At 51.0% G+C, this 15015-nt stretch overlaps 1 protein-coding gene across 2 annotated transcripts in view; it reads right to left on the bottom strand.

The window, feature by feature from the left end:
- Nucleotides 1-15015, bottom strand: part of ALPK3 (alpha kinase 3) — a 96768-nt gene that overhangs the window by 34563 nt on the left and 47190 nt on the right. The window contains exon 3 of one of the 2 annotated variants that reach the window (XM_038419636.2): nucleotides 9162-9279. The exons of the other annotated variant lie outside the window; for it this stretch is intronic. Within the exon in view, the coding sequence (XP_038275564.1) occupies nucleotides 9162-9279 (118 nt within the window). The remainder of the gene's footprint in view (nucleotides 1-9161; nucleotides 9280-15015) is intronic. 2 annotated transcript variants of the gene reach the window in all.

Genomic DNA, 15015 nt, shown 5'->3' with positions numbered 1-15015 from the left:
GTGAACAAATGACTGCCTGTAGAGATAGCTCAGGGTACATAGAACTAGTTGACATCTTAGCTTGCAGTTGGTCACTGAGGAGTTGTACACAGGTGTTCAGCAGAACCCTGCACAGCAGTCTCGGAGCTTTATGATGTCACATATACTAAAGGGCTCAAATCAGGTAGAGTCTAACCGAAACCCAAGTGCTTGTGAAACTGCCATGAATTTGTCAAGGTAACAAGACCAAGAAAAATCCATACTCAGAAGCGATGACTGTTTGGCTGAGTTACGCTCAAACTTTGAGCTTTCCTGGCCAGATGAGGTATTCCCTATAGCTCTTAGCCACAGCTGGCTGGAGGGTGCTGCCCAAGCAAAGGTACCAAGAGGCACTGATTCACCAGCTCCAGTGGTGCAGCCATGCATTCCCCCTTCTTGCGCCACAGACACAGGCGAATACACAGGGGTGAAGCCTGAAGTTACTCAGATGCCCAGCTGGGCCTGGAGCACTACAATCAGTGCCGGCCTGCTTTCCCCACACCCAGTGCTCCCAGAGCACTAGCAACAAGAGGATGGATGGCTGCCCCTGGAGCAGGTGCTTTGGCAAGAGACTCCTTAACATATGCAAGGCAGCTACAATATGGTCCTCAGTTTCCACATGCAGGAGGCATAAGCTGAAATATTGGCATTGGCCTAAACTGGAGAGGATTGTGGTGAAGAAGGAACGGCTGGCACCAAGAACTCCATTGATTCCACCCTGATCAAGTGAATCCCCATGCAGGATTCTTCTCTCAGGCTCTGACGTGCTCCGTCTAACTCTGCTTCTTGAATTTCCTCCTCCAGCCTTCCCTTTTACCACAGGAAACCAGTCTAATGAGATCACTCCCCCAATTCCACCTCACCTCACCTATGCCCAGTAGCTGTCTGAAACCTACCTTGACTGGTTGTAACAAGTGGGGCCTAGCAGGACAAATCCATTTATGAATCTCACTGCGGGAAAGTGGATAAAAGTTAATAAAAGGTTCCTGTCATCTATAACAACCAAATGGCCTGCTGATGTATCAAGGACTTTTCCAATCATGTCTGGTAAACCAGAGGAGGGTGGGACTGGAAATCAATGAGCCAAACATAGTGCATTGGAAATAAGATTTAACAGAGGAGAAAAATAATGAAGGGATGGGCTATTCTACCCTTCACTCCCTTTGTGGGAGGGGTTCTTAAAGTTAATTAGCTGGCCAGCTGAGAGATGGGTGAACAGAAAAGGAGTGAGCTTCACCATTATGGCTGCCACCCTCACCATCTCTTGGGATCAACCATGACACTACTGGGCTTTTGTCAGCCTGATCATGACAGATGTCTTCTGTCAGAAGGACCCAGCTGGACCAGCTAAATCAGGGGTGGGCAAACTATGGCCCAGGGGCTGCATCCGTCCCTCCAGACGTTTTAATCCAGCCCTCGAGCTGCTGGGGAGCAGGGTCTGGGGCTTGGCCCACTCCGGAGCTCCAGCTGGGGAGTGGGGCTGAGGGCAGGTCCCCCCTCTGGCTCCTATGTGTAGGGGCAGCCAAGAGGCTCCGTACGCTGCCCCTGCCCCAAGTGCCGCCCCCACAGCTCCCATTGTCTGGGAACTGTGGTGAATGGGAGCTGCAGGGGCAATGCCTGCGGACACGGCAGCCCTCAGAGATGCCTGGCTGCGCCTCCGTGTAGGAGCCAGAGGGGTGACATGTCGCTGCTTCTGGAAGCTGCTTGAGGTAAGCGCCGCCTGGAGCCTGCACTCCGACCCCCTCCTCCGACCCCCCTTTGCCAGCCCTGATCCCCCTCCAGCCCTCCGAATTCCTTGGTCCCAGCCCAGAGCTCCCTCCTGCACCCCCAACCCCTCATTGCCAGTTCCACCCCAGAGCCCACATCCCCAGCCAGAGCCCTCCCCCTCCCCACACCTCAACCCCCTGACCCAGCCCCTTCCTGCACCCTGAACTCATTTCTGGCCCCACCCCAGAGCCCGCACCTCCTCCTGCACCCCAACCCCCAATTTCATGAGCATTCATGGCCTACCATATAATTTCCATACCCAGATGTGGCCCTCGGGCCAAAAAATTTGCCCACCTCCGAGCTATCCTGAACACTGCCTGGTTCCTGTCAACACCCCTTCCTTTGGGTCTCCTTTTCCTTCCCCACTTTATTTCTTATCCCTCCTATCCCTGTCCTTTTGCCTTCTGTCTAATGAGAGTCTAGCTCAGCCGGCCAAGACTGTACAAGTTTTAACACTGCTGTGAGTCTATGGCAGAGAGGCAATGCCCTACACCAGAAGTTCTCACCTTGGGGATGTGGGTGTCAGACTTTCTAGGTGCGTGCAGTGAGCCAGGCCAGTTTAAGAGAATGGCGTTGCAACCTGGTCCACAGGGTCACAACACCACTCAAAGTTGGCCCATCTGTCCCTCTGTTGTGATGGGGAGGCAGCATAGGTAACGGTGGCTAGGGCTGGAGGTTGCTCAGCTCCCCCAAATCTAAGCCACCCCGTTGCCCACATGCACAACCCGGCAGGCGAAGCCCACCTCCCGCAGTGCCAGGGCCAGCACAGTGTTAAGCTGACCACCAGCAGGATGAGCAGGGAGAGTCCCCAGAGCCCAGTGGTGGGCATCACTGGGAGCCCCATATAGTGCTGTGGGCAGAGTCCGTCCAGAGCCTAGCAAACCAGTCCCATTCTTGTTGTGGCAGCGGTGAGTCCATCCCTTGCAAGTGCCTGCAAGCACAGTGGGAGGAGAGAAGAGGAGATGGGGAATGGGCTGTGCAGGAGGGAGCCAGCCAGAGGGAGCTGTGCCCACCAGCACAACCACACAGCTCCCTGCACTCCCAGTCCCTCCGCCCCCACAACATCACCCACAGCCCCCAAACTGTCCCTCCCACAGCTCCCATCCAATCCCAAATAAACCCCCAGCCCCTGCTTAAACCCAATTAAAAAATAATGCCAAGGTCGGAGTGGAATTCAAAAAATGGTTATGAACCCCTGCTCAAAACAGGCAGATGCTGGTACAAGTTTGCTGTCTTGGAGTGGCTGATCAGACTGTGTGCTGGGCCGGTGTTTCTCCACCAGTGAGATTACAAGTACAAGCCAGCCAAAAGCTGTGTTCTCTCTCTTTGTGTTCTTTTCTCTCCTCTTTTGTGTGTTTGTAGCGATTGGTCTTCTAGGAGGTAAGATCAGACTTTAACCACAACAGCTACGACAGCTCCAGCCATTTTAACAAAAAACTTCTCTTCCCCCACTCCACACAAGGGGCAGTTATTACCATTTACCATATTATTACCATAGGACAGGGATCGGTGTCCTAAAACCCCTCTACAGCTAAAAGGAATAAGGAATATCATTAAAATGAAAGCCCTACTTGATACTTTACCTTTCAAATTTATCTCACTGTCCCCCACCCCCCATTTCTTTAATAACAGGTTGAAAAGATTTGTAATGGGCTAAGCAGGTGGAGGTCTCTGTATTCCATAACACTGAGCCTTGTTTAATTGTTTAATGCTGTACAGTGAAAGGAATGTGTGAACACCTCTGACTCTCTGGGCCCATATATTCCATCAAGATTAACACAACAGACGCTACTACGCAATCTCTCCACCATCACAGCTCTAGGGCTCCTCTCAAACAGAGATCCTGTTTCTGTGAGATGAAACGGTTACTTACTGTGATTGTGGTTCTTTGAGATGTGATGCAGACGTGTTTCTACTTAGTTGTGTGCACGCCCAGCATGCTGGAGCCAGAGAATTTTGCCTAGCAATACTTGTAGGAGATGGTGCTCACGCCTCATGGCCATAGACCCTACCCTGGCTATATGGGGCAGTGCCACTCTGATGCCACTTGGTTCTCTCTCACTGAATGCCCAGAGACGAGACTCCGATGTCTTTGTCTTCGAGCAGATGCAGCCATGTATTCCACGTAGGTGGCTCACAAGCCGTACCCCCCCCCCCACACACTCACCTGGAGGTGGGACTCTATCTGCACAAGAACTGCAGGACCACTCTATGAAAACTTGCATCTGCCCTGGAAGCTGCGGTGATGGTGTAATAGTTCGTAAATGTGTGGACCCCCCCTGTAGCCACCCTGCAACATGTCCAGGACTGGGATGTCACACAGGAACGCTATTGCCATTGCTTGTGCTCACAGAATGGAGCTCATGCCTGCTGAGGGAACGTAGCCAAAGCTATTTCATATGCAGGCTTAATACAGGATGTTATCCATTTAGAGATCATCTGCGAAGAGACCTCCTGTCCCTTCATATGATCTGTATATGGCACAAACAGATGAGGCGAAGCACAAAACAGTTTAGTCCTGTCCAGATAAACCACCAGACATTGCCTGACATCTAACATATGGAGACACTTCTCCTCCAGAGATGAATGTGACTTAAGGGGGAAAAAAAGGCACGGGTAAACATACCACCTGGTTCAAATGAAACTGAGAAACCATGTCAGGCAACATTCTGGGTGTGGTCATAAAGTCACTTTGTCCTTGGAGAATTGTGTTTTAGGAGGCTCTGCCATCGGAGCCTGAAACTCTCAACTCCCCTAGCAGATGTTATCACTACCAGGAGTGCAGCCTTCTGACCAAAAGCAGAAAAGGACAAAATACCTGGGGCTCGAACAGAGATCCCATCAAAGCCACTAGGACTGTGTTAAGGTCCCACAAAAAGACCAGCTCTCAGTCTGGAAGATGGAGACCAAGAAGACCTTTTAAGAATCTTGTTACTATGGCATTGGAGAAGACTGATCTTCCCTGAATGGGGGGATGAAACACTGATATCGCCACCAGGTGAACCCTCAATGAACTAAGCGCAAGTCCAGACAACTGATGGTGCAGCAGATACTCCAAGATGTCCTGGACAGAAGCCTCCAATTATCGCTCTTCCTCCTCATTCAGCAGCCACACCTGGAGATGCAGAGAGCTGAGTGCGGAAGGCAAGGTGCAACCATGATTCTGAGCGAGTAGGGAGGGAGAGGAAGCGGTATGGGAGGCTGAATGGACAACTCAAGAAGGTAGGAGAATCAGCAGGGCCTCAGCGATGCCTGGGCAACGAGAATGAGCTTGGCCCAATTTGCCTTCAACTTGAGGATGACCTGTTGGATGACTGGGGGAAAAAGTGTACAGGAGAGCTGACTGCCAACTGAAAGTGTCAGATAGGGAGTCCGGTCTGAGGCCCCCTCAAGAGCAGAACAGATTGCATTTCCTGTTGTCTCTCAGAGCAAATGGGTTGATCACTGGGAGTCTCCAGCTGCGAAGATGACCTGGAGGATGCTTGTCTTCAGAGACCATTTGTGACTCAGGGAAAAATTCCTGCTGAGATGGTCCACGAGATGATTCTAGACCCCTGGCAAATGGTCGGCTATCAGAGTAATAAAGAAAAGGAGTACTTGTGGCACCTTAGAGACTAACAAATTTATTTGGGCATAAGCTTTCATGAGCTACAGCTCACTTCATCGGAGTAATGTCTCCTCGATGCAGAACTGCCACAACCTGATCACCTCTAGGTAGAGCCTGGAGGAAGCTCCCTCTTGCTTGTTCACATAATACATCATCATGGTATTATTGGCAAGTAGTGAACCACTCCCTGATATGGTCCACAAAAGTGTGACACACATTGTAGATGGTCCAAAGCTCCAGCACATTGATATGCAGTAAGGACTCCTACTCTGACCGCAGACCTTGGACTCAGGTGTGCTCCCCAGCCCATCAGGGAGGTGCCAGTGACAACAGACCTGGCTGGCAAGGGCTGGATTGTCTGGACGCATCCATCACTGCCAGGAAACCAGGATGAGTTTAGGAAGACGGACCAATCTGTCCAAGGGGTGAAAGTCAGACAATAAACCATCCTGAGAAACATTTGAAGGGGGTGAAGGTGCAACCTTGCAAACTGGACCACCTGCACGCAAGCGGACATGTGATCCAAGAGCCTCTGGCATACGCAAACGGTTGTGGTAGGCTGAGACTGCAGACTGAAGCAAAGGTGGAGAACCTCCTGAAAACAATCAAGCGGCAGAAACGCTCTCGAACTCACAGAATCGCTTAGGACCCCAACTAACTCGGTTTTCTGAGTGGGAGCCAAAACTGACTTCTCAGTATTTAGGCTGAGACCCAGACGGTCAAGCAAGCACAATGTAGTGTCGAAATGAGCAAGAATTTCCTCTCTGGACCTATCCCACAGTAACCAGTTCTCCAGATATGAGAAGATGTCCTTTCTTTCCTTTCTTTCTAAGATAAGCCATCACGACGACCTTGCATTTGTAAAAAATCCAGGGGGCAGAAGAGAAGCCGAATAGAAGCACCGTGTACTAAAAATGACGCTCTGCCAGGACAAACTGAAGGAGCTTTCTGTGACCCAGCAAAATCGCCACATGACAATAGATAACCTAAAGGTCCAGAGCAGCAAGCCAGTCGTTTGTCAACTATTCTCTCCGCGTTGTCTCAAAAGTGACCATTCAGAACCTCATGTATCTCATAGATTTGTTAAGGCCACAAAGACTGAGAATGGGTCTTACCCTTTCCTTGGATTTGGGCATCAGAAAGTACCAGAAGTAGAAACTATGACCCTGATGTTCTGGCAGAACCTCCTCCACCGCTCCTAGAGCCGACAGAAAATGGACTTGATCAAGGAGCAGTATCTCATGAGGGGGGTTCCTGAAGAGCGGTGGGGAGGGTGATCGCCGATCTGATGAGAGCCTCGGTGCCAAACCAGGACGCATGGCCCGTTCGAGCAGGTGCCGTTTCAGACGAAGATCCCTCGCCACTTGAGTCCATTTGGTGAATGATCTGCAAATCAAACCTTGCTCCTTGATAAGGGCCTTGCCTTAATACAAAAAACACAGCGTGTGGGGATTGTTGCTGGGGATCGTTCCCCCACAAGACGGGCAATGTTTGAAGCCTAGGGAGGATATCACCAGGGAAACAAACTACAGGTAACTAACACTAACTAACTACAAAAACTAGAAAAGTCACTAAATAGAGGATTGTGAGGTAAAAACCACACAGAGTTCCAACTCGAGTCCCAGGCGGTAAGAAGGAACTGAAGGGGATCCGAGCAGTGCCACCTCATATAGCCCAGGGAGGAACTATGGCCATGAGGCACAACTGCTACCCCTCTGTAGGTACTTCACCCAAAATTCTCTGGCTCCAGGGCGCTGGGTGCACACACACCCAAGTTTGAATACATGGCTGCATTTACTCAGGGAAGAAGTTCACGTGTTTACTGTTACAGTGGTATAAATCCAGAGTCAGTGGGAAGCATAGGCGCCCACTCTGTGGGTGCCCTGGAGCTGGAGCACCCATGGGGAAAAATTAGTGGGTCCTCTGCACCCACCAGCAGCCAAGCTCCCCTCCCTGTCCCACCTCATCTCCACCGCCGCCTCCTCTCCTGAGTGTACTGCATCCCCGCTTCTCCACCTACCTCTCAGCGCTTGCTGCCTCCAAACCGCTGTTTGGCGGCAGCATAGCAAGCTCTGGGAGGGAGGGGGGAGGAGTGGGAATGTGGCACGCTCAGGGGAGGAGGCGGGGAAGAGGCGAGGCTGGGGAGGGGATTTAGGGAAGGAGTTGGAATGGGGCGGAGTTGGAACGGGGACGGGGCAGGGGTAGGGGAGTAGGGTAGGGGGGTCGAACACCCACTGGCACAAGCAGAAGTTGGCACCTATGGTGGGAAGTCAGTGTAGCAGAGCTGACTCTTCACCTGTAAACTTAACATGATCTATGAATTTAGGGAGAACACATGCTGGTGTCAGTGGCTATGTGCCACCCTTAAACAGTGTCCTATCTCCCTTATTCTCTCTGGTCTCCAAAACCCAGGACTCGAATTGAGCTGGGATATACTGAATCAGAACACTGAAGCCGTTAGCCAGAATCTCAGCTTCCATTTTAAAAGTGAGTTGCATGTGAGTGCTTGTTACAATGTGCAGGGTTTCTCACAGTTAGGTTGTGAAGAAAACCTTGAAAATGTGACGTGAGCACAACCAATGCAGCAACAGCTGCCTGAGTATGTAAAGAGCCTGAAACAATGGCTCTAAGGTGTGACCTGCCCCATGCATCTCAGTAATGTATTGACTCTCGTGCCCAATTACAGTAATTTGAATGTCAACATTAAGAGTTCTTTCATTGCTGATCACATATGCCAGAAAAGAGAACGGCAACCATATTACTAAGAGCTGCACAATCTGTTTAGAGAGTATTTTCATGTTGGTGTCACACGTGTGGCACCTGGGAGAATACCAGCACTTTCCTCCTACTAACCTGCTGAGTGGACTAAAAATAGTTTTCAAATTACCCTGTGACTGGGAGATGAGGCCTAGCACATGCCAATACGGTAATTCAGCCCTGGCCATGGGAACAGCAGAGCCCACATGACAATGATTTGACCATCTGTAGAGTCTATTGCGAGCAGCATCATACACTGGTAGAGCTTGGTTAGTGGGCAGAGCTTGGGAAAACCCTGCTGTTTATTCTAACGGCCTCAACTTCCTCTGACCCAGCTCTCCTCCTGACCTCTTCCAATCTGGAGTCTGTCCTCACCACTCCATTGACTGTGGCTTCACCAAGGTTGCCGAAAACCACTCTGGGACACTCCTAAAAGGAAGTTCCAGCCTCATCCCATCTATCTGTCTGCTGCATTCACCACTATTGTTCACCATCAGCTCCTCTGCCTTTTCATCTCAAAGCTCCCATCATTCTGTAGGGTCTCCTCCTCCCATGCGGACTGAGACGCATGCTGCTACCAGAGTTAATATACTTAGAAGATATTAATACCCCCACCTTTCTCCCACCTGCTGCCTTACACCAGAGAATGGTAGCAGTAGTGGGGGCTCTGGCTGAGGCCCTGGGCTGGCAGGGTGGGGGTCAGAATAATAAAGGGGGTGACAATAACCAGAATGGGGTGGCATTAGGGACGAGGTGATGGAAAGTTGGTGAGTGCTGCAAACTGAACAGCTGATGATGGCTACCATATTAGGCATTCAAAGCTCAGGATTGTGAATGGATGGTGAGGGTGAGGGAAGCAGGATTGAGAAGTGTCTCTCTCAAACTGGCATTCACACAATTAGAAACAGATAGCTCAGGCTGTGCTGAATAATCCGTATTCTCTCTGTTAAAACAAGTTATATGAAGAGGATTCCTCCAGCAAACTCAAATGCTCTCTGGCTTTCTTTCTTACTTGTATAACTGCAGGGTGTGGCAGTTTCCATGCTGGAAAATCTCATACTTCGGTAAGCCGCAGTATCGGTCCATCTCCTCATCATCCTTATACCAGGTCACTTCTGGCAGGGGGTATCCTGGACAGGAAATTGCATATCAGCATATGGGGCATTACAATGAATGTGAAAGGAGGGCTGCAGATCTTGTTCTCAGAGATATAAAGAATCAATAGTAAATTAAACCTCAGCCAGGGTCTCTTCCCCAAGCTCATCCCAATCAGCAGGTCGCACAGCGAGAGAGTACCGCAGTTTGTAATCTTGTAATTTACGCTATTAAGAATCCAGCTATTTGTGAGCAAAAATTGGAGCCCTTCATTCCTGAACAGGAAGAGTGGACCTTTAGACCACATTCAGTCACATTAGCTACAGCCAGGAGATGAGAACATTGACACTTTTAGACAAAGCAGGCATGTCTGGACTGGATTAAGCCTAAGGTTAAAAAACAGACACTTGGTTCTCCACGGAGCTACCAGCTCTTCACAACGCATCAAATTCTGTAAACTGAGCCCAAAGTTTCCATTGAACAGAAACAACCCTGATTGCATCACAGTTGGTTTGTGTCCTACAAATGCTATTTGACAACAGATGTTTCCTGCCTTTTCAGTGGAATGACATCATGACACGTGTGACTGGCTGGTCTCTGAGCCAGGGAAACAGATACATTCCTACCCGGATCAGCTGTGGCAAAAGAGATCAGCCGTCAGTGGGTCTGCCCCAAGCAAACCCGAATTAGCTACCTGCTCTACAAAGCAGCTTCCTGTCCAGATAAGGGGTGCAGGGCAAATTCAGGAGAGCTGCTTTAATGCAGAGATCTCTCTACTGGGAGTTCCTGTGCAGAGGGAGGTAGATTTAGGATTGTCCATCTCTGCTGCAGAAACAAGACTAATGATCATGCTTCAGTTAGTTTTGCAGAATGCTAGATAGGTCATTTATCTTAGGGCGTATTGGGAAGCATGTCCCACTCCATGTGTTATTCCTTTAAAACTTCTCCTCTTCTGTGCAGTATGTGGCTGAATTACATGCGAGTGCTTGTTACAATGTGCAGGGTTTTCTTATCAGCTCCCTATGGTGTTTTTGGATATGCTCTCTCCTCCAATCTAAGCAGCTCTAACTCTGGTTGTGATTAGCCTCCTCCCCAAGGGAAAACCACTCTAGCAAGCGGCCCTTGGTTAATTCAGTCAGTCACCTGTTTCTGGAGGCTGTGTTCAGGACTCCATGTGCAGACAGGCAGAGACTCACACTGTGCAAGCTGCAATGACCAAGTCACCTCCCAGCTTTAAGGAGGTTTGCATCGGACAGTGATAATTACAGCTCTAAATCCCAAGCTATTAATCTAAGACTCATTTCCTGCAAACATTCTGATCGGTTTTACAGGCTGCATTTCTGTAGAGGCAAGGTGGCTAGACAACCATGCACTGTTCACTTGCTCTTCCTCCATATTGTCCCAACCTGCCCCAGCCCCGCTGCATGCTGGAGGACAGGAGCTTCCTTCCCCTTCATAGCCCAGGAAGCACTTCCTCCAAAGGCCATGTGGAAACATCCCGCACACCATCCTTCACACAAAGGTGTGGCCTTTTCCAGGCTGTTCAGGGAAACTCAGAGCCAGAAATGACCAGAATTATCATCCAGCATAACCTCCTGCATCATACAGACCACAGGGAACCTCCGCCCCCCCCATGAGCCCCGCCTTGTGTTTGAGCTACAGCAGGGTTATTCTGTTGGGGAGGCTGCAGTACCCTTTAGTTAGAGTCTGGGGGACGGGAGCAATAGGCTAATTCTTGGAAGTGTCGCACTGCAGATCGGGATTCTCCAGTAAAGTCAAACACTGAACAGAAAGGCAACACAAGACTTTAAAAGATCAACAAAGGCAGTGGTGGCCCCTCCCTGCCTACCACCTCATGGGAGACATGCTGTCACCATCCACTTTGCTCCCCTTTTGGGGGACCCCCCCCACCTCTCCTGCTCTGTCCTCCCTTGCCCCTGTGCCTCTGAGGGATTCTCTCCACCGCCTTCTGGGGATTCTCCATCTCTGCCTCCCCCACCACTGCTTGGGGGACCCTTCCTCTGGGTCCCCTTCCCTGGAGGCAGCAGGCACTGGAGTGAGGTGGGGAAGGAACTGCTTCCCTGAGCTGGGTGCTGAGGGGTTCCAGTGGCAGCAGGGACAGGTGGAAAGAAGAGATCCACTACTACAGGGCTCAGCAGAGACAAAAGGGGAAGCTGCAGAAGAGCCCCTACAAGCCAGACCTTAGCCTGCGGCAGCAGCAGCCAAGGGAGAGAGTGTAGGGCTCAGGTGCTTATGCTCAAATAAATTTGTTAGTCTCTAAGGTGCCACAAGTACTCCTTTTCTTTTTTGCGAATACAGACTAACACGGCTGCTACTTTGAAACCTGTCATTGGCTGATAAGTTGCAAAGGGAACTTCAGAAGGGGAGGGACATGTCTGGCACCCTCCCATAGAGCAGGTGTCCTAGAGGTGCCCACCTACTGGGATGTGACCAACTTCCCTGCCTTTGCAGGTGTGCAGTGAAGGAGCCGATAAGGGACAGCACTGCTAATATCTGAACTGGGGGTGGGGGGGCTGAGAGGCAAAAGAGGGGAAAACAGCTCTTCTCTCTTTGCAAGTGTAAAGGAGAGTGGGTTTCTGCTTGAGCAGCAGAGCCAGCCAAGGCATGGTCTAGCTTCATGTGGGAATGGCAATAGCTCATGGCCAGACATGTGAGGCCCAACGCACAGCCAGCTATTGCAAAAGCAGTTCCAAGAAACTAAGTTGTAACTACATATCTGTGGTGTGTCACCCCAGGACTGCAGTATCTGAGCTCCTCAGCAGCGTCAGTGGCTTCTCTGGGTCACCCTCCGAAGACGGGACTATCCCCACTGAGTGGAGCAGGAATTGAGACACCAAGATTCAGCCCACAGTCGCACAGCCAGGAGTAGAGCCCCAAGCCTAATGCACAAGACAATCCCTCCTCCATAGTCATCGCAAGCAGCTCATAAAAGCCTTTCAGAGCGTGTTCCATGATCAGCAGGAGTCTCCTTTATGGGCTCTACAGCCCCTGGAGTGGAATTCAAGGTAACAATCACCTTGTGTGGCTGGGTCCGAGCTGCGACATTCACGCCATGTCTCTTCATAGCTTTGCGTGCAAGAGATCCAAGAGTACAGACTACAGCCAGGAACCCTCAATATTCATTTACAGCACTTGGCTCTTCCCTGGGCCCCACAGACCCCAAGTGCTTCACACAGGAGCATGTCATAAGCCCTGTTTTACAGGCAAGGAGACTGAGACACAGCAGTGATTTAGCCAAGGAAGTCCCAGAGCCAGGATGAGAGCCCGTTTCTTCTGATGCCTACCCTGCTTGGGCAGAGACCCCCTGCCTTGCTAACTCGATACTTATTGTTACGGGGCTATGAGTTTATACAGCGCTTTGCAAACATGGGCAGGACTGGCTCCCCAGTCTGGAGAGCTCCATCTAATCAGACAGGCACAGACGAAGAGCAGAGCAGAGCGAGGGTGCAGGAAGAGATGCGAGGAGGGATTACTTTGAAGGCGGAGAGGGATAGAGGAGGATGGAGAGGCAGCTCTGGGTTATGGCGAAGGTGTAAAGCTGCATGTGGGAAGTTGACCCTAAAAGAGTAGCTGTCCGGGGGGGGGAGGCATGAGAGCACAGAGAGTCAGTGAGTGAGCAGTAGGCAGAGAGGGAGAACGGGGTGAGGCTAAGGGCAGAGCTGGAGCAGAGCAGGGATTTAGCACGGCCACAGGGAGGAAGAGTGGATGAAGGAGAGATTACACAGAAGTGTGAGACCCAGCAAGAAGGGATGGAGCTGGAGGAGGAGGAGAGAGAAAAGCCAAGGAGCGCAGGCCTGGGAGCGGAGAAGGGCAGAGCCAACAGGGGCGATGGATGTGAAAAGAGGAGACATTCCATTCTGGAGTAGGCCAGATCCTTGTCACATCTTGATTGGCCAGGCCCATTGACTCCATCTGACCAGGGAGCATCCAAACAGAGATGTCAGCAAGTCTGTGAGAGATGGGAGGTGGGGCCAGGGCAGAGAGGTGAGGGTGGCCAATATCATCTCTTGGTAGTGTTAAGTGTCCCTAAGGGATACAGTGCCCAGCACTTCCCAGGGCCATTACTCCACTCGTCCCTCCTGGGCATTGCACCAGCTCCAAGTCTGCCAAACTGGTACGTACCTGGTGCAATGCAGGCTTGGGACAGTGATGCCACAGAGAATTTGGCCCAATATGTTTGATGGGAGCCTTTCCTCCTTCACCCTCCGCCTTCCAGCCCAGCCAGTGATGACAACCCCAAGCTTTGATACTGGGGCTATCTTGGACTCCTCTTCCCTTCCCCCTCACTCACAGGCTCATTAAATCCCAACCCTTGTTTCTCTACATCAGCGCCAGAACCTGTCCATCTCTCTCCTGCCCTCACATCCCCTTCTCAGCCAGCAGAACAACCTCCTTGTCCTCTGCCTGCATCCCTTGGCCATTCAATGCAACCTTCACCCTGCTGCCAAGGCCCCATTCATCTGCACATTTCCCCTCATCCTGGATCTCTGCGTTGGCTCCTCATCTTCTGGGGAAAGTTCAAGGGTGAAACTGCCTACAAAGCCCCCGCCCTTCCCTTTGCCTCCCCTCCTTTGCAGCAGCTCTTACAGTAGAAACAGCTTCTGTCCCAACACTCACCATGTGCCCTGTCTTTCTTCAAATCACTTCCCCCCTGTTCCATGAATCCCCCTGTAACATCCCCACTCCAGGGGGCCTGGCCATATGGATGGATGTCTGGGGTCTCAGTTCCATACATCCACATTTAGAAGGCAAGACATGAAGCTTCATCTCCCCCGCACGCCCACGACTCCACCAAGGGGGCAGTGAGGGAACTTGTAACTCACTAAATCTGCCACCACTGCTCAATCAGAGCTTCCAGCCCAACCACCCACTTTCTCCTTTCCCTCGACAACCCTGCAGTACCTGGAGCAACCAAAGGAGAGAAAAAGGGAGTCTCTCACCTGGCAATTGCCACCCACCCACCCGCCAGGGGATTCAGTGGCCTCCCACAGCAGGGAGAAGAGGGATAAACCACAAATTTCTGGCAGTTGCCCAAGAACAGGCAGGAGGCTGGAGAACATGTAGAGGGGCCTCCAGCCAGAGGAGGCAACTCTGGGCACTCCTCATCCAGTGTTTGGTATGGGCCCATTTGTGCTTCTGGCCTAGGAGATGGCCCAGTCCCCCTCCCTGAGGCCAGCACAGACCGCTTCTTCCAGCAGCCCAGTGCTTTGTCTAGACCCTTTTTAACATTCCCAAGCACCAGGCCTTCACCCCACCCTTCAGAGACACCTCCATTTAGCCATAGAGCTCGCTGGCAGGAAGCTCATCCAGATATTCAGCTCCATTCTCTGAATGGTTTCAGAGTAGCAGCCGTGTTAGTCTGTATTTGCAAAAAGAAAAGGAGTACTTGTGGCACCTTAGAGACTAACATTTATTTGAGCATATGCTTTTGTGAACTACATGCACAGCATCCGATGAATTGAGCTGTAGCTCACGAAAGCTCACAAAGCCCTGGCTAGGATGATTTAACTGGGACTTGGTCCTGCTTTGAGCAGGGGGTTGGACTAGATGACCTTCTGGGGTCCCTTCCAACCCTGATATTCTATGATTCTATGAAAGCTTATGCTCAAATAAATGTGTTAGTCTCTAAGATGCCACAAGTACTTTTTTTTTTGTGCAAATTCTCTGAATGTCATCCCATCATTTCCAGTGAAGCCCCCATGTGGCACTTGTTTCAGATATTCATAGCCTTTTTCCTTGTCCCTGCTAGT

Source organism: Dermochelys coriacea, chromosome 10 (assembly GCF_009764565.3).
Source record: "Dermochelys coriacea isolate rDerCor1 chromosome 10, rDerCor1.pri.v4, whole genome shotgun sequence".
In the NCBI taxonomy this organism is placed as follows: Eukaryota; Metazoa; Chordata; order Testudines; family Dermochelyidae; genus Dermochelys; species Dermochelys coriacea.
This window is presented reverse-complemented; position numbering and strand designations above follow the sequence as displayed.